The sequence below is a fragment of the Lepidochelys kempii genome, chromosome 8 (genome assembly GCF_965140265.1).
Source record: "Lepidochelys kempii isolate rLepKem1 chromosome 8, rLepKem1.hap2, whole genome shotgun sequence".
NCBI classification, from domain to species: Eukaryota; Metazoa; Chordata; order Testudines; family Cheloniidae; genus Lepidochelys; species Lepidochelys kempii.
In genome coordinates, this window is record NC_133263.1 from 14,251,840 (window position 1) to 14,278,489 (window position 26,650).

The 26,650-nt window shown below is 37.6% G+C and overlaps 1 protein-coding gene across 16 annotated transcripts in view; it reads right to left on the reverse strand.

The window, feature by feature from the left end:
- The window catches only part of RAPGEF6 (Rap guanine nucleotide exchange factor 6), a 227,820-nt gene that overhangs the window by 11,556 nt on the left and 189,614 nt on the right, over window positions 1-26,650 (reverse strand). For 8 of the 16 annotated variants that reach the window (XM_073355602.1, XM_073355601.1, XM_073355600.1 and 5 more), the window contains 6 exons: window positions 24,955-24,978; window positions 19,991-20,211; window positions 13,036-13,227; window positions 9,782-9,916; window positions 7,902-8,015; window positions 1,938-2,166 (listed from right to left, as the gene is read on the reverse strand). In XM_073355602.1, the coding sequence (XP_073211703.1) occupies window positions 1,938-2,166; window positions 7,902-8,015; window positions 9,782-9,916; window positions 13,036-13,227; window positions 19,991-20,211; window positions 24,955-24,978 (915 nt within the window). The remainder of the gene's footprint in view (window positions 1-1,937; window positions 2,167-7,901; window positions 8,016-9,781; window positions 9,917-13,035; window positions 13,228-19,990; window positions 20,212-24,954; window positions 24,979-26,650) is intronic. The other 8 variants (XM_073355614.1, XM_073355613.1, XM_073355608.1 and 5 more) reach the window with 3 other exon arrangements.

Consider the following 26,650-nt stretch of genomic DNA (forward strand, 5'->3'; position numbering starts at 1 on the left):
TTTCATGACAAAGAGATTGCACTACCGTACTTGTATGAGGTGAATTGAAAAATACTATTCCTTTTGTTCATCATTTTTACAGTGCAAGTATTTGTAATAAAAAAAATAATACACTTATGTCGCTCAGGGAGTGTGGAATATTCAGATCCCAGAGCGACGTAAGTCTTGCTGATATAAGCTGTAGGGTAGACATAGCCTAAGACAGTTTCAAGTGCACACCTTCAGAGCAGCTAAGAAATCAATTAGACCATTACTGGGAGATGCTACTTCGAGGCACTGAGGAAAAAAAAACCTGTTAACTTTGCTAAAGGCTGAGATTCTAAAAAAAAATCTAAGGACAACGACTGGTTTAAAAGTGGCCAGCATGCTGTGGGGCTGACACACAAACAGAGACAGAGGGAATATGCTATAAAGCTGACCGCCCATTCAAAACTTCTCTGATCAGCTCTGGATTGCGCTATAAGTGAATATCAAGGATAATATATAAAATTCATCAACATGTACATTATATTGACACATTATGGAATCTAGTAATCGTGTTAGAAGCATTTTTTATTCCCTTGCCTTTCTATCTTTTGAACTTTTCTATCAAAAAATATTTTTTTCACAAAAAATTATGGAAACTAAAACATGGCAATAATACAGAGTTGGGAGGATTTGATTTTAAACTATAAACACATGTAAATACCAAGTTCAGGCTGCAATACGATCCTTAATGCAACAGTATGCGTTCTCAAAAACTGTGATTTTATGTGCTTCAATACCCTGGCACACTGGGGTATTTAATTAACTATTCTATGTCTGCGGTGAATAAATGTCGTATCTCTGATGAAATTGGAAGGTCCTGTGCTTTTTAGAAAAGAATTATTTTAGTTTATAAAGTGCACCTTTAAATAGATCTACTATTTTCCAATTTTATCACATTGGAAAAACTGGGATTGGTAAATATTCAGAAGTTATATTATCTTAGCAATGCACTCTCTCTCCAATAGTCTCATTGATAAGGAGAAAGCACTACAAAATACTCATTCTTTCTCACATTATTGTTGGGTTTCACAGCTACACAAGTAGACACAACTCCTCATAGTATTCAACAATGAAAAGTGTGTGTTATTTTTTCATAAAAAAAAAAAATCATTCCCTTCTCTCCATGGGCAGATTTTTGCCAGTGTTGCATTATCAAGCATTAATATTTCTCCTTAAAAACTGACTACTAGCTCAGCCCAGGTATTTGATATTTCAAATGTAAAGAGAATCTCTCTCCCTGAATAAAATACACTGTGGTTGAAAAGACAGCATTTGATCCCAAGGGATACTGAGCCCCTTGATTTCCATAGAAGTTGTCATGGCCCAGCACATCACAGGATCAAGCCCAACGTTTTTAGATATATGTGGCATCTTTGAATGAGCTACTGGTGGCAGCCATCTTACTAAGAAGGCAACAAACTGTCTGGTATGGGAACCTTAGGAGGCAAAAGATGGGAAACTAGTTTCTAATCAGCCTCAACAATCATAAAAACAACTTACAAAATGTTTGGGTTACATATTAAAGATTAAAGTATTGAAGTGACTGATATTACTGATAACCAGCGACAACTGCTAGCATGCTGTTCTCATTCAGCTGCCTTCCTCAGCACTGTACAGCAAGGAATTTGTTAAATATCCTTCAAGCTCTCAGTGTATTTGCATTTTCCTGCAAGAGACATCCATCCAAAACCTGCTGATGCAGAGAAGCTCGTCTATCTAAATTATACTGCAAACTCCTTGTGCGCAAAAAACTGTCTTCCCCTACATTTTAAAACAGCAAGCACACTGATTGCTGTCAACAAGTTAATAATAATAATTACAGCATAACCCTTAACTGTGCCTTGACTAAAGCATTTTGCTCCTTTTCCTTACGTCAGTCAGCCAAGTACCACAGCACAAACACTTCTCACCCAATGCTAGGCTGGCTATACTCAGCCAATGGTTGAGGAACTTCTTTTCTTTCTGCTGCTCCTGCTGAATCCATCCCAATAAGAGACTGAGGCAAACATCTCTCATCCTGTAGGGCTGCAGACATTGAGTCGGCAGAGCAGTTACTCACGATGCTGGACCGCGATGAGATCTCACTGTGGCTGGAGTCTGAGAAGTTATCAGATTTAGTGGACGGTATGAGGGCATAGCCTAAATGAGATAAGACATGCAGCAAATAGGAAAACACATCAAAAAGAGAAGGGGAAATCTATTTATTCACCACCACATTAAAGCACTAAAAATATTTCAGTAAAGCTATTCAGAAAGATCCCTCTCCCTCATGCCTATTTCTCTGTAGGTTTTATGCCACTACCTTTCATAAGAGGAATCAGGATTTATCAGTACAACGTGCTAATACCAAAATCAGCTGGTACTTACAGCCAAGACCCACTTAAACCAAGAGGTTAACTTAACATTACATATAATCAGCAATGGCAACAAATTGCCCCAGGCTGGTGTGTCAGGTTACTTCAGTGCAACAACCACTCAGCCACAATTATAAACAACCTTGGCTAGTGAGACAATGTATTTCCCCCAATCTTCCTGTACCACCTATTGTGCATGAAATTCAAAAGAAAATGGGGGGTGTCTCCACTGCAAGCAAAGGCATGTCTGTAGCACAGCTTTAATCTAGCTAGTATAGGCAATAATAATAGTTTAGACGTCAGAACATTGTTTGCAAAACACCAAACGTGGTGGCGGGCTTCAAAACGGGCTAGCAACCAGAGTACACGTTAAACATAAGCTAGCACAGGTATGCCTACCCGTGTCAGAAATCACGCCTTCACTTGCAAGTGTAGACATGTGGTGTAATGAGGGTATTCTGATCATTGCCAAAATTTACAAACACTGAAGGATAAGACATATGCTCCATCTCACTTTTCTTATTTACCTCATTATGAATCATGAAACTCAAGTGGGCAGCTCACAAGTATGGGAGGTAGAAATTTTACAGCAGCTGGACCTGCACTGTGTAACGCACTCCCACGGTAAGCTCACCACTTTCAGAACAAAATGCACAACTTTTTTTTCTTCTGCTTGGGGTCACTCTCAATGTGTTCTTTTTTCTCTCTCTCACACATACATAAACAATACAACCCCTATAAACCAACCAAGTCTTTTCTTCTACAGCTTGGGAGGGAAAATAAGAGATTAATAGCTCTAGGGGAGATTTTTTAAAGGTTTTCACACACACACCCTGTATGTCTGTTCTGTCAACTTCTTATATTCTGTTCGACACCTAAACTGCCAGCTCTCTGGGGGCAGGGACTGTCCTCTTAGTTATTTGTCTGTGCAGCGCCTAGAACAATGGTGCCCTAATCCTTGATTTGGGTTCCTAGATGCTACTCTAGTACAAACAAATGTAATAATATTAACTAAAGTAAATGTAATCAGAAATTGTTATATTTCTTTTCCTGCTAATTTTCTTATGTTCATTGTAGATTTTAATTCTACCCCAGGCCTTGACAATTTAGGAGGAATAGCCACAGCTGCATTCAGTGGAGGAATCTAATTCACTACCCACTCTGCACTGCTGCAGAAACCAAGTGGCAACATGGAAGGCTGTCAAGTTAGAAAAATCCCATATGCACCAAATTGCTTTTTCCAAGAGGCAACAGAACACTCCTTTCTTGTCAGGATGTGATTGGACTTCAAACAAGTTTAAACCTAATCTTTCACCTCTTATCGCTGGCAATCCCGACTCTGGATGCTACGTGAAAAATATAAATATAAAAACCTGCATCAAGCAGCTAAGATGCTGCCTTGTATTTTAATACCAGGGTTGCTAGAGTTACAAATGTTTTTTCATGTGATTTTATACAGTAACTAAAAGTCAGCTCTACCAGTTCAATGCCAGAGTACTGTTATGCCATGTGTGAAATGTGGATTAAAAAATTATCCTGATGTTGGAGCACAAACACGATGTACTTTGTTTCTGAAGACCTGTGTTTGTGGGTCCCTATTGAATCAAATAGTCTCATAAAAGAGTTTACATATGCTGAGGCTGATTTATGGGACACATAACAATATTTATCCCTAAATAGCATAGTCCAAGATATGGTAAGAGTTGCACAAATCACCTGTAACAGCTAGACTTCAAATTAGAGCTCCTTTTTTGTTTTTAAATTTAACACATTGAGAATTTAACATCCCTTTCAAAAACAGCTCAGGGAATATATCAATTTTAGGTAAATGGGCTCTAATTTTTTAGCTTCCCAACTCTGATGAAAACAGGGGTAAATGGACATATAAGTACTTAATTTTTTACTCTAAGGCTAATTTTTGGCTTAAGTCAGTGGTCCTGAAGTGCAAGCTGAACCTCATCGGTGTGTAATGGGAGCCCCATAAAGTTTTTGACGATCAATGCTGGAAGCTGGAGTGTAGCCTAATGCTTCTCCATGGAAGTGCTTAACAAATATGTGCTGAGAGTAAAATGACTAGGATGGTGAGTGTTTCAATCACAGCAAGCACTACAGCTGAACTAGCATAGTGAAGGACTGCTAGTAATTCTGTATCGTTATCTGCCAACCTGAACTGGAGTAGAAAGGGAAAATACAGGAAAAGATTCAAAAGAGGTTGGGGGGAGGGGAGGAATGGATTGAGACAAATTAGGAGAAGGAAGAAGACGACAGACAATAGAGTGGTCCAAATCATTCCTCCCTAGCTTTGGTAACATGCATAATTTTTGCATTGAAGTTTATGTGGGCTACCAAAATTAAGAGATGGACTACCAAAAGTTGTCATTTGTTGTGTTACGAAATTGTCATTTCTAGTAAATTTGTCTATCAGTGGGTTTTGGGATTGTACTATAGCTCTAGACTCACTGAATCAGATTCAGACCTGAAGTCAATCACACCAGCTTTCATTAGGCCCCTGTTTGCTTCCTTTACTGTAGGTAGATTTCAAACAAAGAGTTTGAACACTACTGTGAAATACACAGAAGTTTCTTTTTCCACTCCAACCAATTTTGCTGTTAGGTGCACTGTAAAATTCAAACAAACTGAATACACTCCCTTGAGCTGGTGCATTGTTTTTGAAAACAAGTGACAGAAAAGTCCATTACCTACCAAACAAGGACCCTACATGCCTCGACTTTAGTTATATAAGAGATATGGATACTTGCCTGGCATTTAATGACTGACATATTGTTCTTTGAGACATGTATGAGCAAAAATAAAAAAAGGTACTGAAAGGACAGGATGTCAAAAACAAACTTTGGTTCTGAGTGGAACTATTTCTAATACATCAGCTCAGTTACCTTACGTAGTAACCAACATACTCTGAAATCTATTTAAAATGAAGTAACATATGTTGCAATATTATTAGGGTTTTGCTAGCAGATGATATCTTGTACTAGTGATAGCAGTTTTACTGGTTGGCCTCCTGCAGCTTTTCTGTGCTTTCCCTCTGAGTACAGAACAGAATGCATTTTCAATAGCATATCATTTGCACTGTCTGTCACAGTTAAATTGTTCTCTCGTTCTGAACTTAAACTCTGTTAGAAGAAAATTATGGCAATTGGTTTTATGATCCCTCTAAGCTCTTTTTCATAAAAAATTATAAGCTGTCAGTGGAAATTTGGCTGGATCGCTGAAGTTTTTTGTTTACATTAATAATTGGGTTGATTTGGTCTATGAGTTGATTTGCAGAAAGTAGTGGCCTCTTGTCGTGAGTCGGGTCAGCTCTTGTTTTTCTGTCCAACTATGATCACCTTTTTTTGGAATTAAAATAGAGGTAAAACAGAAGCAGAAGCAAAATTAACTAATGAGCAGGTGTCTTACAAATCTGCTTTCTTTAAACATTTTGTTTAAGATAACTGTCTCCCCTACCATTTGTGGGTCATGCTTTGATTGGGGGAAGCATGCCTTAGACTAAGGCTTCTACCTTCTTTTAATATTTAGATTTTCATCCTGCTTGAGGGTTCCAACAGGGTGACTAGACAAAGTCCACTCTATTTCAATCTAGACTTGAGCAGTTTCCCCTGCCTGCACTGAGACAGATAATGTTTACTAAATATTAGAGTTGGTATGTTATATTGTGAGTACAAACACATACATGCACATAAGACTTGACCCTTCATTTGATGAGGACAGTGGGACATTTGAGAACAGAGACTTCACTTAGCCTCCTGGTAAATTAATCAAATCACTATCTAATTTCTTCACAGGAGACCATGCAAAGCTTGCAGCTGATGCACTGTTCTTCAAGATTCTTTCCCAGTTGTACTAGCATGAATCAACAGTTTCTCACTTCAACTTTAAGTAAAAATCTACATGGTGTGCTTTTGTACTGGACAGTGAAACATTTACTTCAGAATTAGAGAAAAATCTGAACAGATGCATCTATACGAAAGCAATTTTAGTGACATGTATGACTCAGCATGACGACTGATGCCATGTATACCAAGATAACATTGATCAAATAACCTGACATTTGGAGGCAATGGCCATGCTGTATAACTCAAATATATTTACCGATTATTTTTACAGTTTTTGAAGCTTGGGCACACAAATTAAACTTTGAAACAGATACTCTAGTTTGATAAACATGAGCATAACTGTAACTTTAGAGTAAATAAATGTATTTAAGATTGGCATTTTAGATTAAACTCAATTTCTTTACTTTTCAGTATATTGATATGCAACACAATATATTTCTAAATTTCTTCTGTTTATGTCTTTCATGAATTTAAATATTTAAGCATCTTTATTACTTTTTCCTCTTAATGAAAAGCCAACCGACACACATGTATAACTTTTAAGAGACCTTTTATCCCAGATGCTGACTCTTGAAATTAAACCATTAGACCATTATAACAAACACTACCCACTCTTCATCTAAGAATGTCAAATAGTTTTACAAACGAGTTATTGTAGTTGTTGTGAAACAGACCTGCGCTATCTGAAAAATAAATAATAATGTGTGTACACATATATACTAACTGTAAATATAATAACCTGAGCCTGGCTTGGGAGTTTAGCTTGGTAAAACACAGACCAGTAGGAGATACCATGCTTTTAAAAAAAAAAATAGAAGTCAAAGCTGGGAATAGGAAGGGATTAATTTATATCATAATGTACATTCTTGGGCAATCAAGATTACTACACTGTCACCAATAAGGAACACTAAAGTATATCTGACAGAAACATAAGGCAGCATGACACAGTGGCTGCTTTTATCAAGCAATATTTGCAGGAGTTTGCAGAAATATTGAGTATTTTTAAAGTCTAAATAATGTTACAGATTTTAATATTTCTGCAGATTTCGAGAAACTAAAATTTACTGGGTAATGCAAATAAATAAGGATTGTATGTTTACATAGAATTTCTAACCTTAGCACTAAAGTACACTAATTCAAATATTTTAAATGATTTCTAAGGCCAGTCTCAGGTGAAGAACTGCCCGTAAAAAGATTAGGTGGAGGGGTATTTGTTAGAAACTAAAATATATATACACACATACTTTAACATGAATAAATGCATATGTACAATATTGATACCATTTAAATGCCTGATATAAAATGGAGAAAGTACATCATATAGTCTTCCTCCTCTTGGGCCTCAATTGTGGACAGAACCAGACAAGCGTATTACTGTTGCCATGGCTACTTGTACTTAGGGCATCACTGTCTATGTCCTTTAGTTTTTCATTTCCTTCTGTAGCTTGAATGTGATCGGCCTCCTTTTTACTTGTCAAAGCTGCTCTCTCCCTGGAGAAACTTCTTTCCCTATGTCTTCCAAATGGGGATCTCATTCTTTTTCTGTGCTTATTCTCAACTTCTGCCTTGTCTCTATCATCCTCACTTTCTTTCTTTTCACTACTGCCAGAACCATGTGTTGTTCTGCCAGTGATCTCCTGAATTTTCTTTTGTAAATAAATCCCACCTATTCCATAGCTGCGCTGCCCACTGTTCTTGTTGCTGGTTTCACTGGCAAGTGATGAGGAGGAACCAGAGAGATTCATTTGACCGCAGTTATCAGACCTCTGGATGTTACCAACTACAAAGAAACAACGTACAAATCTTTGTAAATAACAAAATTTCTGACAGCAAAGTTAACATTTTGATTTTAACCTAATAAAGGCTTTTTTCTTAAATCCTGCATAAGGACTCCTTTGGGTACAGCTCAGAGAATAAAAGAGAATAGAACCTGCAATGGAAGAGCTAACTGAAGTTTAGGACTGAGATGGGATATTTCAGTTATTTGTGAAGTATATTTTTAATTTTAATTCAGTAATGAATGTTAGTACAACATACAAGATGGGATATAGACTACCTTGATCAAAACAAGCTGGTGCTAACCCTCCCCCCCCTCAAAACAAACAAAAAATCCTACATGATAAAAGGAAGTCAAACTAATGAAATCATCCAGAAGAAACGAAACATGATTCTCATGAAACCACATGAAAGTTAATGGAAATCACACGTTTATAGAAACATACAATTAAAAGTAATGCTTGAAAACCTCATCAGAATAAGAACTGACAGCAGGATTCAATAGTAAGGCCATACAGACACTTATTTTAAATGTGTATTATGATGATAAAACAAAAACCAATGACCCCCTCCTAAAAGAAATAGTGTCATGTGGTGCCAGAAGCAAATTCTCATGAGATCTTCCCAAGCACGATCACCTGCTGAGAAGTGTAAGATGAACAATAAATTGCCATGCACGGTTCCCAGTCCAATCCCTCATTCTCAGGGTTGTCAGTAATTCAGAGACAATAGTTCAGGATGAAGGAAGGTGGGACAAATGCCTTACACTATTCAGCAGTGACCACTCTGGCAGACTAGTAAGCATGATGTTAACTGGCTTCCAAAGGAATCCCATCCAAAGGTGACTAGTGAATATTGTGATGTAGGTCCTTCAAGGCAAAGGGTTTAAAAATAAGTGGACTCACAGATCATCATGATAGCAAGAAAAACCCAGCATACAAACACAAAAATGTAAATGGTGAGACCCAGGATTCAGCAGGATGCATTACTTATTTCCCAATACACCTTTGTAAGTAACAAAGTTTTCACCAAGATCCTGAATTCTATCTGGCATTGCACCTGCATCTCCTGTCACTGCATGTCTGCACAGTAGTTCAGCAAAAATTCAGGGTTTGGTTAGAATGATTTTTGATGGATGGAGGAAAAAAGTATTTAATGTTTTTTGCAAAACCAATTTTAATAATAAAAACACATTAAAGGTAGTAAAACAAAGACTTACAGTATGATTAGGAAAAAGATTCAAGAGAGATAGAATGTCCCAGGTATAAGATTAATTTAACAGTGTAGTGCTCACGACATGCATACACTAAATTCACCAAAAGCAGTGCTCAGACAGAGACATTTTTGAAAATGTTATCCTAAATTACTTAGGCACCTAAATCCCATTTGTGAACGTAATTCAGGTACTCAGGAGCCTTTATCACATAGATTGTCAATGAGACTTTGGCTCCTAAGTGCTTAACTCACGTTTGAAAACAGGACTTACGTGCTTTTCAAAATTTTAACAACGTCTAATTTCAGACTTAAGTCTCAAAAATGTACATACTGTAATGGGAAAATTGTGTATTGTATATTAATTTGCACAGAAATATATTAAAACACTCTTACTATAAAAACACTCTTATTTCTAATGTTACTCTTGACATAAAGTTGCTATACTCACAGAATCACTTAAATAAATGATAAATCCATAACAACCTTTATAGTATAACAAAATACTGAGTTCCTAAGATGGAAGCCTGAGTAGAGTATAGAAGCATATACTCCTACCTTTGTGTGGAGAGCCCTGAGGAGAAGCAGGAGGACTGGAATGCAAAGAGGATGCCATAGATATACTATCTTCTGTTTGTTTCTTACTATTTACTTCCTCAGACAAACTGAGTGACTTCTGAGGAGAACCCGTACCTATGAAGATGACAGAAAATTACTTTGTACTGTTCTACTTTCAAGGTAATATGTTTGATATCTGTTTTAATTACAATGAAGGGTGAGGCTGCACAACGGCTAGTGTAAAAGCATGAACAGAAAGAGGCGTTGGATTACTTAAGGAGATTAGTAATGCAGTAGTAAGTTGACACTTCAAATTTAACTCAGGTCAGAAGTGGTCAAAAGATATTGCTATCTGATGATTGCTCAGTGGTCCATCTCAAATGAGTTTAGTGGCTTTTAGGTGGCAATAGGAACTATCACAATTGACACCCTGTTAGAAAGCCTTAGCAGAAAGATTAAGGACCGAATAAGCTATGAAGCCTGAAATCTCCTCCCAATACACTGTTATGATGGCATGGGGAAGAGATAAAGAACTTTGTATCCATGGCTGTCAATCCAGCACCTGTTCTTAGCTCTACATTCATACTAAAAACCAAAAAAATAAAAGCATATAGAGAACGTAGTTGAAGCAAAACATAGAAATTGGCTTTTCCCATTCTCCACTAGTAAGTCCTGTGTAGTATACTACAGTTAAACATTCAGTTAAGTTCCCGATACAATGTTAGTGAAACACTGAACTTTTCAAACATCCAGGAGAGAAATAAGACATCTTCGCAGTCACACCACGAATTAAGCTTTAGGAATACCTCAAATTGCACAGACACTTGAGTAGATTAAAGCAGAATCATATGCCATTTTTAATAGAGAACACTCTGAGGCTAGATTTTTAAAGGAGGCGGCCTGAGGTCTGCACAGAAAAATGCACTGCAATTGCATGACTATGTGCCTGGAAAATTACCACTATTCCACATATAAGTCAGGTTATTATGTATGAAAATAGACATGTAAGTGCTAAAAAGTCATCTGTGTGCACAAAAGAGGTGATTACATGCCAACCATTAAAATTTTAGCCCCATATTTATTTGAAAATTAAAATTCAGTATTTGTGCAGTGACTTGATGTTTCAATTGCTGTAGTATTTTTATTGCTCATGACATAAGAAAACGAGGCTGCTCTTTATCATCAATATAAACCGATAAAAGAATGGATAAATTAAAAGTTGTTTTCAGTAAAAGACCAGTACTGCCCTTTGTACCACATAAGCCTGAGGAAGGACAAATATTTGGCCTTCACACCCCGCAGAATTCAGAAGAAATTTGGCTGGGCCTGGAAATCATTCTTACTAAATTCCATGAGCGCACGGAGGAGAGATTTATTCCCCAAACAGCTTCTTCCTCAGAAAGATTATCTTTCCTGAAGCTTAGGGGGTATTACAGACTAAGTCAAGTATTGTACTTCTATTTCACCAACGTATTTCATCTGTTGTTAGTAATCATATCATGTGGTAAGCATCCAAATATGCAGAGATGAAGTGTCAGGTTTAAAAAACTGGTTAAAGAAGGATCTGACTAATGAGGGTTTGTTATAGCCTGAGATCCAGTAGTTCAACAGGTGTCCTAAACTCCTTTCATAAAGGAGGTAAGAGTAAGTGAAAACAGACCCACATAGTTCTGGCAGTCAAGCTCCAATACCAGGTTGAGTCTGTTCAGCTGGAGGACTTCAAATGATATGGTGGATGAATAAAATTTAACAGCTATCAATTCAAGCTATCCACCATCTACTCTACTTCCTACAACTAGGAGAGGGAATAATAAGAAGATGGAAAATAAGCTTACTATAAAAAGGTACATTCCCTGAAAGACATCCTTTAACACACTTTACTTTATTCCTTTGGATTTAGATTTTACAGAAAGATATGTAAGATGTGGCAAAAACATTTGATGTGCCATAGTGCTGGTTAAGAAGCTGAGAGGCAGTGAGTCAGGACGTGCGATAAAGGGTTTAGTGTTTTGTATTTCACTGACATTGCAGTGCTAAAATCTGTGTGCCTGACAGAACCTGCATCTTCAAGCAATCATGGACAAAACAATTTGAGAGGAATCAATTTCTGTTGGCCAATTTAAAGATAGATTTGTTTTCTAACTTCCTATGTCCATGTTTGAAATAACAGTAAGGATAAGGGGAAAACAACTTTTGTGAAGTTGAACTAACTTTCCTGATGTCTTCTTTGAGTTCTGAAGTGGAAATTGATGCACAATCCACTGCAGAATTGTTTTACGCTATTCACTAACTTTATTCAATGTTTTATGGAATAATTTAATATGTCATTTAAAATTGTTTTAGTTTTAAAATATTATGTATCATTCAAAGTCATGAAGACTTAAACAAAAAACAAACACCAGACATTTCAGAGATTGAAATAGGTCAAAGGGATATTATTTAGCAGCATTTTAATATATAACCCTGAGAGCCTCAGACATTGGTAAATTTAGATAACAGAAAACACAAATAAAATATTATTTGATGCTTACTAAGAGTTACTAATAACACTAAAACATATGTTGTTCTGTTTGACCATAATGCCATTACAGTGGTACTCCAGATTGAAATATTAAATTTCCTGTGATTTAAGTCTGTGATTACACTCACTAAAATGTATTATATTCATTATGTCATGAAAGCAAAAAGGAATGTAATTCTACTTGGTTTGTAAGATTTCCATGCAGAAGAATAAATATATACTTTTAGGCACAATGCTAAATCACCTGCTATCTGCCCGGTTATGATGGTAGGTTTGTATTCACTTTAATTAGCCTGGTTCAGAAACTGAACTAGTTCTACTTTTTCAAATAGCACTCTCTGAGGCAATGGTTATTTTCTTGCTAACATATATGTTATAGAAGAGGCCTATGAAACTAAAGCAAGAAAGTATCTTTACATACAATGGGATTTGTAATTAGATACATTAAGAACTAAAAAGGTATTAGAAACTTAGTTGTGCAAATAATTTAAGGTATGTTTTGCTCTTTCTTGTGGGATAAACATTATGCTTTCTTTTACATAATTAAATGGAAATGAGTGAGACATGTAAATGAAAAGGGTAAATGAAACCTTGAACTATTGAGCTGATTGCAATGCTTCCATAATAAATATTTGGTTGGTTTGGAATCCAATCCCTCTCCCCCTCTCAAACTTACTAACCACACAAATTTACTCTACTTTGAATACTGGAAATACAAATTGCAGATACTCACTGAACGTGACATGGTCCTTAGCCGGTCCTTTTTTTCTAATAGGGTACAAATTAACAGCTGGAACTTGGAGAACTTGGCTCATTCTGTTTTGTTGATGCAGATGGGCTTTTGTGGTTTGACCAACTGACCTCATAGGTATTGGTGACATTTCTGAGGATTTTGCGCCTCTTCTCTCATTTAAATTCTTGGTCACTGTTATGGTGAAAAATGGAACATTAGTAACTTTGCACTCTAATTTGCAAGATTTATGATAGCGATATTGAAGAAAATGATTGACCAGACAATAACAGCCTTTTAAACAGCAGTCTATACTATAACAGATAATATCTATTCAAGGCACTCCAGTCTTGTTAGATTTCAGAGGCAAATACATAAAAACAAGTTTAAAATATTCCTAAAGCTCTTTCGAATTGTTATGTAGGCATACAATGCAATGAGAAATTATTTGATTTATTCCCATTATAACTGAATTCCACAAATAACATACTTTAGATTTCAGTGCAAAATTACAACATTGAAAAGCATGAACTTCGCAACTATACAGAAAGTGTCCTCACTGTAACTGTACGCAGTGCATCCTTTGTCCAGCTTGCTGGAAGAAAAGAGATAGCTTCCCCTATAGGAAGCTCCCTCTACAACTGGTGGCAGAGGGGAAGGAATTAAAAAGTTAACCTGGACAGAGCAGGGAGGAACAGAAAGTGGCTGGATGAGGTGCATGTGAGAAGGCGATGCCCTTCCAGGTGACCAAGTATTTATATCCTGGGCAGTTCCAGAGAAGTAAGGTGACCGTATTTTCCCAAAGGGAAAATGAGATACCATATGGGGCCTGTCTGGTCCCCCTGTCCTCCATGTGCGGGGCCGGCATGGGCCCAAGCCACTTTCCTGAGCTCTCTCTCCTGTGTGGGGCTGACCCAGCCTGGGCTGCTCTCCCTCCCATGTGGGGCTGGCGTTGCCAATTCCCACCCCACCCACTATGTTCCTCTGCACCCCACTAGGGGTTGCATCCTACCTTTTTGACAAAACTGTGTATTTGTCCCGTTTGCTCTTGCCAACTGATGATCAGTTGGCAAGAGCAAACGGGACAAATGCCCAGTTTTGTTAAATCAATCTATCAATCAATCAATCAGGACAGCTGGGACAGATCTTAAAAAAGAACTGTATAAATTAATTTTAAGTTATAATAACTTACGCTAATGTCTAAACTATGATCTGTTAACATAATTTAAATTAAATAAAAATAATAATACTCAAGCAGCACGTTTGCTGCCAAACTTTTAAAGAAAGTTAAACCACTGAACTGGTGGAAGTCACTAGCTATGCACCTGGAACAAGATAGTTGAAGTGTTTTGACAGAAACAGCTTTTGACAGAATCAGACTCTTTTGCAGGTGCAGAGAGAATATTTTCTTCATTTCAGTTTATTCAGCTAGTTCAGTTCAATGTGTTGATGCTGAAAGCAAAGGGAAAAGGGGAAAATAATACTGCTCCACCCCATAACATCTGCAACATTTGCATAAATAAAGGGACATGGATGGGTTGGGTCCCCAGTTCACATGATGGACCTGGTTTAATGACTAGTTCATTCACAGTTAAACCGACTGGGAGCTGAAAAATCAGGAAAGCATGTTTTCCTCTTCCAGACCATGAATTTAAAACTGTAATTGTGAGAAGATGACATCTACTAGTTTTAAAAACTTTAAGGACCAGTTGACCAGAAACAATCAGTTCAATTCACTAACTACTGATAATACTTTCTTTGTTTAATATATCAGTTTTAAATGCAAAACTCATGTTATAAATTTACTTTTCTTATGAAGCCTGAACATTAAAGTAGTGTTAATAAAAAACTTGAAAATGCTGTTTTATGAATTTAATTGAATTCCACATTCCATTCATCTAGAGCCTGACACAAATCATAAGTAAAAAAATTAACCCTCCAGTAAATAAAAAATGCATCATTCACCATTTTCTAACAAATTTAAAAATGTAAAAATTAAGAATCTGAATAGCTAATTGCTTAAAGAAATGTGTATAGTGTTTTCTCTTGGTTAGGAAAAAAAGTACCAAGTTTCAGGCAAAGGCTATAGTGAGTTGCAAATTAACATATTTTAGTGGTTACCAATCACCGATAATCAACCTCTCTTTAGGAAAATAACAGCAAAGTATAAAGGTGAAAACAGATTAAATCGATTATTTAAATCAATGTTTAATACACTGATTTAAATCATGATTAAAATCAGTGATTTAAATCACCTTGATTTAATTCAATCCACCTTGCTAAGAAGCAGTGTGTTTGTGCATTTCTGAATCTGTCTCTTCAGAAACCCTTATCCACATGTGAATCCACATATATATATGTGCCCCAGCTCAGGAAGACACTTTAACATGAGTGTAAATTTAAGCACAGGACTAATCCCATTGACTGGAGTGGGACTAAATGAATTAGGTACACGTTTATGTACCTTGCTAAATTAGGGCCATAGTAGGTTACGCCACTGTGTACTTTTCATTCACAATTCTTTCCACTTCCTTGGCATGGTTTTAAAGTCAGAAAATAGGATTAGCCATAACAGAACAAGTCAAAAGACTAGTTCCTGTGGTCAAACTTTGGCTGTGACCTAAACCTGATAGCTAAGAAGAGAGCAACCGTTGTCCTCATTTTTGCAGTCTTCCAGTTGTGAAAGTGTTTTTTAAGGTTTAGGGAAAGGGTAGTAAGATTCCTAAGCAACTCCCACTAGCTGTTAGTTTTTAACTTGAATCATAAGGTTTGCTTTCCTGTTATTCGAGTTAGTCAGCTATATTAGTACAGCTCTCACTGTACCATATTTATTCATGTGTCCATTTAATACCCTCTTGTAAAAGCATCACAAAAATCTGACTTGTATTGCTGTGGCACACGGAATTAAAATAGTCAGTATAGACCCTAAATCTAAACAAATATATAACTATAGTGCTGCACAAACAGGATAAACAGTATTTGAAGTCTGGATGCCATGATTTATTTAATAGAATTGAAAGATGACCTCGTAACACTCATGTTTCTGACACTTGGGCATGATAGGGACATCTTTTAAGTTTGCACATAAATCATATACTGAGACTTCCACATTATATGTTCTGTTAGGAGAAAACTGAATATAAAATGCAATGCATAGTTCTGCCTCCAAGTGTGAGCAAACTGTGTTACGACCATACTTTGCCAAACATACAGCACACGCAGTAGAAAAAAGGCTGTGTTCATGCTGGGCTTTCTTTGTTCATACAAACCACTCTTTTCCTTTAAATTTTTTGGCATATTCTCTGACAGTGCCAACAGGACGTTCAAAATCACTAATTGGATTCAAGCCTGGCCATTTGCACGAGCCCCAAATCACTTCCATTGCAGAAAGAACTTTTAATAAATGTTTTGTATAAGCAACAACATTATGAGAAATCTTAAATAGAAAGCCCTCTACAATTCACAGATGAAGATACTGTCAAAAAATTGGAAATACGACCTGTTAGGCAGGTGTCATTTAACAGAAAATTATAGGGGGATAAAAGGGCCTCCATAAGAAACTAATCACAAACTCACTTTCTAAAATTAATGAGTATTTCTGAGATTGTTCTCTATACTAAAATGGAACAGCACTGGACACTCACTGATAATGGTGTCCCTGCATATTCCTTAAAAACACACCCATAGGCTTGGAAAGATTCGATTTTTATCAGTAAACATCAATTTCACTATATGCACAGATACTAATGAAAAAATATTTCCATTGATAATAGAAATTAGATAGGCAAAGTAAGAAAAAATGCTGATGAGAATTTAAAGAGTTTGTCTGAAAGATATAGAAATTGGTATAATTTTGACATGTGATGTTGACAATTTGTGTTTTAATGGTTATAAAACTTTAAACTGTCTCAATCCCAGTGTCTCCTGTCATTAACTAATTATTGTCTAATCTCCCCCCTTAATTTTCCACAACTGTGAAAATTTAAATTGATAAAAACGTTAAATTGATAAAAACATTAAAATGCTTATAAATAAACACTGGTATTATTTACATCTTTGCGAGATGTAAAACCTGGCACACATTTCTTGATGATCAGGTCTTACTTAAACTTAGATTCTGATATTTAAAAAAAAAAAAAAAAAAAAAAAAAAAGGAGCAAAGACAGTAATAACAGGTAGATCAGACACTCAACTACTTAACAGACTTTCCTATAAAATAATATTGCTCTAGTACACTGCTTTTCAACCTCCTTTTCATTTGTGAACCCCTAAAAAATTACAAACAGAGGTGTGGACCCCTTTGGAAATCTCAGGCAGTCTGTGGACCCCCAGGGATTCGTGGACCACAGGTTGAAAACCACAGTTCTATGGTAACGACAATCTTTCGCAGACCCCTTACACCAGTGTTTTTCAAACTGTGGGTCGCGGCATGTAAAGCACTGGGTCGCCTTGCTCTGGTCAGCACCACCGACCGGGACGTTAAAAGTCCCGTCGGCGATGCTACCCATCTAAGGCAGGCTAGCGCCGATTTTTTAGACACTGTGCTGTGCCCTGGAAGCAGCCAGCAGCGGGTCCAGCTTCTAGGCAGGAGGCCACGGGGCTCTGCATGCTGCCCCTGCCCCAACCACTGGCCAAAGGGAGCTGGGGAGGGGTGGTGCCTGCAGGCGAAGGTCGCGCAAAACTACTTGCATGCCTCTGCCTAGGAGCCGGACCTGCTGCTAGCTGCTTCTGGGGCGCAGCACAGTCCGCGGTGTCAGAACAGGTGGGAAGCCTGCCTCTGCACCCCGGCTGCACCGCTGACCGGGAGCTGCCAGAGGTAAGTCCGCGCCCCAACCCCCTGCCCCAGCCCTGAGCCCCTCCCAAACCTGGAACCTCCTCGTGCTCCCCAAACCCCTCATCCCCAGCCCCACCTCCAGAACCTGCACCCCCAGCCCAGAACCCTGACCCCCTCCTGCATCCCAACCATCTGCCCCAGCCCTGAGCCCCCAACAAACCTGGAGCCCTTCCTGCACCCAAAACCCCTCATTCCCAGCCCCACCCCAGAGCCTGCACCCCCCCAGCCCAGAGCCCTCTCGTACCCTGAACCCCTCATTCCTGGTCCCACCCCGCAGCCCTCACCCCCGCACTACAACCCTCTGCCCCAGCCCTGAGCCCCTTCCACACCCCAAACCCTTCATTCCCAGCTCCGTTGGGTCACGGGCATCAACAATTTTCTTCAACTGGGTCCCCAGAAAAAAAGTTTGAAAACCACTGCCTTAGACAAAGCCTGCAGACCACCAGAGGTCCGTGGACCACAGGTTGAAAACCACTGCTCTAGTACCAAAACACTGACTTCCTGAGGTCCAGCCAAACTTCAGCTCTAAACTCGGAGAAGACAACCCTGTTGGCTATATATCCATGAGCGTTCCATTCCAGAACCTGCCTTCAAACACCCAAATCCCTCCCACATAGACTTCCCTGGGTTGCTGCTGTTATAACTGCTACTCCTCCTTACTTCTTGAGAACACTCTAGCATGTAGCCACAAAACAATTTCATTGGGGATGGGGTGAGAAAAGGGGAACAAAAACAAGAGCCTATATACCTTGCAAGATGACCAAGGGAACGTGTCTGTACACCACACTTGCCCGTGGAGGTGAAAGTGGGGAAAATAATGCTTTGGAAATGGAAAATATCTGAATACAAATCAATATACTGGGTAACAATATGGCAAGATCACACACCACGTTAACAGAGCAGGGAGGATACATAGCAAGCAAGTGAATTCTTGGTGTATCTATCATCCATTTCATTACTGTGATCCTAAAGGGAAGAGCTAAGTATTCAGCCTGAGAGTCAAAATTCTCAAGTCCTATTCTTCATTCTGCAAATGTCTCCAAGTCAGGCAAGTCATTCACTTACTCTCTGTGCTCTGTTAACACAGCTATAAAATGGACATAATGCTATTTATGTGATGAGGGATTTCAGAGGCTTATCTAAATTAATCAAAAGGGCTTTGAAATCCTCAGATGAAAGACTGTATTTAAGTGCAAAGTGATCATTTCTGCAAATATGTATCTTTTCGTCCTTCTACCAATCTTAATTCCTTCCCCACTAGCTCACCTTAGTTAAGGTGTCAATAACTTTATTTACAAAAATAATTAAGTATCAAAACCACATGCAATTATAATTGTTAATTTTAAAAAACAGGAATTTATTGAACTGTGTACTATATAAGGGTAAAATATAGATGAGACCAAAGCTTATTTAGTAAGGTAGTCTCAAAGGAGTTTAGTTTACAAGATTTTTCCCGCTGCTGCCCTTCATTTTTGACTGTCAAGCCATGTCAGTCTCACCAGTCAATGCTGGCAATACTGGCATAACTTTCTCCCTGCTTTCATCTCTTACTGTAAGCCATAATGCAAGAATTGCTTATTTACTCCTTATCCATGGCTAGTTTCTATATTGGTTTTGTGTCTTTTCATTTCCTTGCAGCTCATCTGGTAAATGTTACTTTTATCCTTCCTTAATTCTGTAAAGTGACAGTGCAGCAAGAATGGATCAAATGTACTATAGGATTCTCTGGCAGACTTATTAAATGACGCACAACTTAGCAACTGAAGGTCAAAAATAAGAGCTGTCACTCCAGACTTGTGCAAGTGCAACCAAAGACAGAAGAAAAACAAATCCTGGGTTGCTGAAACTGCATCAGCAGGGTTTTTTTTAGTGTCTGCACTGACAGATACATTTCTTACTACTGGGACACGTTTTTTTTTGTCAAAAACATTCCTAAATTTATATTTGAAGGTTGTAGGGTCATCATTTAAAAATCTTGTATATAATCAAGAAGTGACAGTCCTTTCTTCTATGCAAACATATTGTTATGTTTCTAGCACAACAGCATATATAACCAGGTTCATATGGCAAGGAGGGTAATCCTCTCCACCAGCAACCTTCTCTAACTGAGTTTGCTTTACTTACAAGTGCTGTAGGCAGGCTCGCATTGAAGTGACATGATCTGGAATTTTTCCTCATCAGTTTCCACATTCAGATTGGAAAGGTACTGCTTCACCTTCCTGGCCATCTGGGCATCCTCATACAGCTTCTTGGCATTAAGGAGTGAGCTGCGTCGAGCACGTTTTTTGTGAGCACCTCCTTGAACATCAAGCATGTTTGAGTTTGTGCTGCCCTGGCTCAGAGACCTACAAAATGAAATGGCAAATCAGTAAACTTCAAGCTCACTTCAAGAATAAAGTGCTACAGTAGCATATGCTGAAGCAGATTAATACCAGCACACTTCAGTTAGGGCTCGTGCATGCTGATGCAAATGAGTTAAAGAGATGAATAGCATTAAAACAACATTTGTCTTAGAGTAATTTGGTAAAATGACAACAGTGTATTGAGTCTAGAAATGATTACTCGTGAAAGTGTGGAACTGCCAGGAACCAGGCAAAATGCTGTGTAAGCTGCCTATACAGCTTTGCTGTATTTTGCAGTTCTGTTCTGCAAAATCCCTACCATTTCAATTCTGGGTTACACTGGCAGACAAATGTACCAACAGTCTTGAAGTTGGTTTAAGTAATTTGGTCGTTAGCATATGTTTATCTGAGACTGAAAACCTAATTTCTTGCAGTGGTGAACTATTACTGAATTATCTTACTCTATCACTAAGCTCCCCAAAATGTCTGAAGAACTGGTAAAGTTCTGATAAAAAGAAAAGCAGTCTCATATATACAAAGCGCATTAAGAAAAGCAGTCTCATATATACAAAGCGCATTATGTTGATCACTCTTCATTCTGTTTTGCCACCTAGAAATGATGCCCACAACAAAGCACATATGTATTTTTTTTGTTGGACTGACAGCACAGGAAACTACAATCTTCTATTTCTCAAAATGACAGGCATAGAAGGACAGTGACAGTCCATGCTTTCCTCTTACTGGCCTATCAATATGCTTAAACCCTGACTTGGAGATACTCGGTCTATGGAGGAGTACGTAAGCCTTCCATGTCCCTTCAATGTCTCTGAGATTGCCAAAAGGGCTGCCTAGTTAGATTCAGGTTTCAGAGTAGCAGCTGTGTTAGTCTGTATTCATAAAAAGAAAAGGAGTACTTGTGGCACCCTTAGAGACTAACCAATTTATTTGAGCATAAGCTTTCGTAAGATACAGCTCACTTCACCGGATGCATTCAGTGGAAAATGCAGTGGGGAGATTTATATACACAGAGAACATGAAACAATGGGTGTTACCATACACACTGTAAGGAGAGTGATCACTTAAGATGAGCTAATACCAGCAGGAGAGTGGGCCGGGGGCGGGGGGGGGGGCAGGAAGAAAACCTTTTGTAGTGATAATCAAGGTGGGCCATTTCCAGCAGTTGACAAGAATGTCTGAGGAACAGGGGGGTGGAGGGGGTGGGAAATAAACATGGAGAAATAGCTTTACTTTGTGTAATGACCCATCCACTCCCCGTCTCTATTCAAGCCTAAGTTAATTGTATCCAGTTTGCAAATTAATTCCAATTCAGCAGTCTCTCGTTGGAGTCTGTTTTTGAAGATTTTGTTGAAGAATTGTCACTTTTAGGTCTCTAATCGAGTGACCAGAGAGATTGAAGTGTTCTCTGACTGGAAGTGTTTCCCCATGTTTATTTCCGCTCCCCCACCCCCCACTGTTCCTCAGACGTTCTTGTCAACTGCTGGAAATGGCCCACCTTGATTATCACTACAAAAGGTTTTCTTCCCCACACAGCTCTCCTGCTGGTATTCGCTCATCTAAAGTCATCACTCTCCTTACAGTGTGTATGGTAACACCCATTGTTTCATGTTCTCTGTGTATATAATCTCCCTACTGTATTTTCCACTGAATGCACCCGATGAAGGGAGCTGTAGCTCATGAAAGCTTATGTTCAAATAAATTTGTTAGACTTTAAGGTACCACAAGTACTCCTTTTCTAGTTAGATTCACTTGCTCCTTGAGGAACTGCAGCTAGATCATCAAATAGTTTAACTTAAGCATCCATTGTTACATCTGTTGGTCACTATCCAGCTTTGCTAGCTTTAAACTATTGACCTTAAGGTTAAAAAGACTCTATTAACCCCTTACTAAATCTCTCATAGATTCAAACTGCCATACCACCTCTTGTTCAATTGTCAAGGTATGGTAGAGAACTCTATCTTGGTCAATATTAAAATCAAGAAAGTATTTTATAAATGTTCATCATGATGGCTGCATTACATGGTAAGTTATAAAGTAAGCTTCAAATACAACTCGTATAAACTATGCCTGAACATTCTTATAAAGCATTCACAGGAATAACTTTTCTTTTAAAAGTGAATGCCGTGTAAACATATTTATAAAGGTAATTGACTTGTTAAAGAAATCACATGTGGCAGGATATGCAACCATTATTTGGAAATGTACATATTTCACAGGTATACAAGAAGGCATAAGGCCAAAAGCCCAAATGATCCAGGCTCCCAAGTAACAATGCTTCACAAAACCCACAGGAAGTGTTCAGAAGAGAGTAACCATAATAGTAAAAGAGGTGGAAAATAAGCCTAATGTTTTAGGAAAAGTTAATAGAACTGGATATGTTGAACTTAAGGAAAAGAACGAAGGTGAGACACAGCTGTCCACTATATAAAAAAAGGTGTTGAATACATTTTTGGATCACTCACACATGTCAAATTCAAAGTAATAATAATCTCAAATACATCAAGAAGATATAGGTTAATTATAGAAAAAGTATCATTATTACAGCCAGGAGGATGGCAAAGTATGGCAAGAGAGATTGGATACATTCAGTGCTAAAGTAGATACTTCTCTATCCATGATGGTCAGGAACTATGAAAGACTACACATATTATGCTATAAACCATGATGCTCGCTGATATTTTAGCAATATGGTACCAAATGAGAGTTCTCTAGCAAGCTTTATATTGGTGGCAGCTACTTTGAAGCACTGAAAACTTCATTCTGCTCCCTGGATAGAGGGGGTGAGGGAACAGATTTCCCTATTAGAATCTATTCCTTTGCCCACAGGCAAAGCATACATGGATGGGAACTAGCTTCCAGAATCTCATGTATGGTTTTAAACATGAGCTAAAATAAAGAAAAAATGGAGCTAGTGCCCCTTTTTGCGTGAATGTGAGCGATGGCAACCAAAAATATTTATTTGCTCTCTCCTGTTTTTACATTAGAGATTTAAGTCCACTCTGGAATGCAATGGATGACTAGTAAACTAGTGGATTTATGTCATCATAGAAGACCAAAGGCCAAGCAATTAAGGGGGGAAGCTATTAGGAGTCAGACTTGTTAACAAAAACAGAAATTTAAATTATTTAAATTCAAACCTTAATACATATAGGAAAGAAAAGAGGTTTGTGTTTGCAACTCAACATCCCTGCAACTAAGGGATGAGCATTCTCAATCCCCAGCTCAGACCCCAACCATCTAGCAAAACTAGGGAATCCGATTTCGCATCCTTAGACTTAAAAAAAGAGGAAAAAATGCTGAGACACATAAGCTTTCAGTTTGCCTTTTTGCATCATAAAGCAGTAGAAATGGGCACAAACAATTAAAAAAATTATTTGCAGATCACTTTTAAAGTCCTCTGCTTACATCCATCTCCTCCTTAATGGTTTTTCTAGCATAGGACTGAGGGTGGTTATATAAGAGTTTTTAAATAAATATAAAAGAAACAAAAAGAAAAGAAACTCGCTTCAGCATGAACTGAACTCACAGTTATAGGTCCTCACTGAAGTATTCTAGACTTTTGTGTCACAGCACCACCTGCTATACCTCCTCTCTATAGTATCACATACAGAGAGGTGGAAAGAGGGACAGCCAATGAACAGGTAACGAGATCTCTGAGAGGAGTGGGAGATGTTATTGGCAAGATTTACTGTGCTGATTTGCATAGGGAAATCCCACCTGGAGAGGTGTAGGTGGATGACTAGACAACTTTACACTTTAATCGTTAATGACCTATGGGTTTTATTTCTTATGTACATACAGAATTTTTAAAAAGTCAATTCCCTTTAAAAATCACACACATTTTCTCATTCTCATTTTAATTGCTTTCACAATAATCCCAAGGTTGGAACGCGTCAGCTACGTCATTTTCCTTCATACTACTCAGGAGAAAGAAATAATAGATGAGGTATGTTTATCATAATTCCTATTTAAATTTATTTTTAGTTTTTATTTTATTTGTTTTATTTATTTTTGCTATTTAGTTCTTTTTTCTCTAATGGAAACTCTAGGATCATGGATTATTTGGCTCTAGGAAGCCAAATAATGCCCATAATCAGCTCCAATATATTAAGTCATTGTAACATTCAGGCATTGGTTAGAATATTCATTAACAAATCATATTGCACTCTCAATCCTCATCATTTTGGTCCCTATTCTACATTCCTTGCACAACCAAAACTCCCAGTGAAGTCTATGAGGATTTTGGAATGTGCCCAAATGCAGGATTTGATCCTTTGTAAGTACAGTTCAAAAATGTGAGATATTGTGCAACTCAGAATTACAACTGGACTCAAAGTTTAGAGGATTATAATTACAATAACCCAATACATAGTTACAGTATAAAACAATAAGGACTAGTTTGAACTTTTGAGATAGGTGTTAAAAGTTAGTTTATTTGTTTTCAAAAATACTCTGCATTACGCTGTAATTAGATAACAGTTTCTCTTTCTGCATTAAACTGAAGTTGAAAAAGCTTATCTAGAACATAAAATCAACTCAGGGGTACAAAAGCTGACTGGAAATAGTGTTTGCTCCTGATATTCTCTAAATCTGTTTACCAAAAATATGTATTGCAGGGTTAATAAAATGCATGCTGTATTTCAGATGCATGCACTAATGAGGAGGATGCAGTATGTTAAAAGTTGCATAACCTTTGTTTATCTTAGTTGCATTCATCTCTACACTTACCCCAAACTCCTCCACCTCTTCTTCCTGTAAGCAAGAGCCATATACATTGAAGCATGTATTTGAACAGAAAAGCACAGGAAAAATATCACAGTTGAGAGTCAGGAAGAAAAAGATGTAGACAGGAAAGTATAGAAAAGAAAAAATTCTATCAGGCAAACATTCTTCTCAAACGATAACATACGGTTTTAACGGAATGCGAGGGGAAGAGAACTCCTTACAATATTTTAATGAATATAGAAGAACATATTGCATGTTTTTATGTTTAACCTACAAATTTAAAGCCAAACTCCAGTTAACTTGTGGGAAATATTTAACATGAAAAATCAGTTTTAGATGTTGCATCATCAAATTCAAACAGCTTACCTGTTGTTATTTACTTTTGAGAGACAGAATGAAACCTTTATATCTTTTACAAAAATTCACATTGCGGGAAGTATAATGAAATTAATGGAATTTAATGCATTAGGATTGTAATTATAAGAAACATATTAAGAAACAGGATCATTATAAATTTATGTGTTTTTCATTTTGATTGCTTGTGGAAAAATATGTTATTTGACAAATTTATTCTAATGAATGAGCAGCTTTGTTCTAATTAGTAATGAACTTGTCAAAGTATTCATGTGGGAACTAAATTTTTTTTGTTCATTTGTCTTTTTAATCAAAAATGTTTTATTGGAGTTTTCATAACAGAGGAAACTGATTGACTATACAGTAGAAACAATGAAACTGACTATAAAGGAAAAAAAAAAGAAAAAGACCTCTTCCCCGTCTAATCACAGGTGCTACTTAGAACAATAGTAGACAAAGCATTTTATGAGAGCATTGTGTTTGATGTGCCCTTTAAGATGCATATTGGAAGTTTAAAAGGCATACCACAGGTGAACTATTTATTTGATAGTCAATGTAACAATTAGACTCCATTGTCTCCTGTGAAGCATTTAAAGTAAAGACAGATTTTTAGACAGAACTGATCTGTAAATATGTTTTACCTATATAACTGTAATGGTTTCTGACGAGCCACTGTAATTCATCAAATGAATATTTTACAGATTTCATTTTAAATGTGGACTTTTTGCTTGTATAATCTATACTGGCATGAAAGCGAGATCCTTCTCTGAAAAGTGACCATGCTAAAACAACATTGTGATATGCCACATTTGTGGCTCAATAATTGCATACCAAGTTTGCTCACATTACAAGTAAAATGGTGCTTTTTCTAACTACCAGCCCTGAAAAATCACCGTGTGAACTGAATACCAAGTTAGGTTCCTTCTGGCTAAGGCCTTGTCTACACTGCCACTTTACAGCGCTACAACTTTCTCACTCAGGGGTGTGAAAAAACACACCCCTGAAAGCTGCAAGTTTCAGTGCTGTAAAGTGGCAGTGTAGACAGTGCACCAGCGCTGGTAGCCGGGCTCCCAGCGCTGATAGCTACTCCCCTCGTGGGCCCACAGAATGTATATTTACGTGGCTATTGAGGCTCTAACATCCTGCACACCTGACATGGAATAGCTGCTGCTTCTTTTCCAATCAACAGACTACAAGTAGCCTCATGTCTTGTCCCAGATTGGAGATGGTGGTGGTTCTACTGTGCACTCCATCTGCAGACAGATTATACTAGGGTGTACGCAGGTGTAGTGATATTTGTCTGTGATGCATAATAAAATAAATAATGTTTGTACAAACATACCCT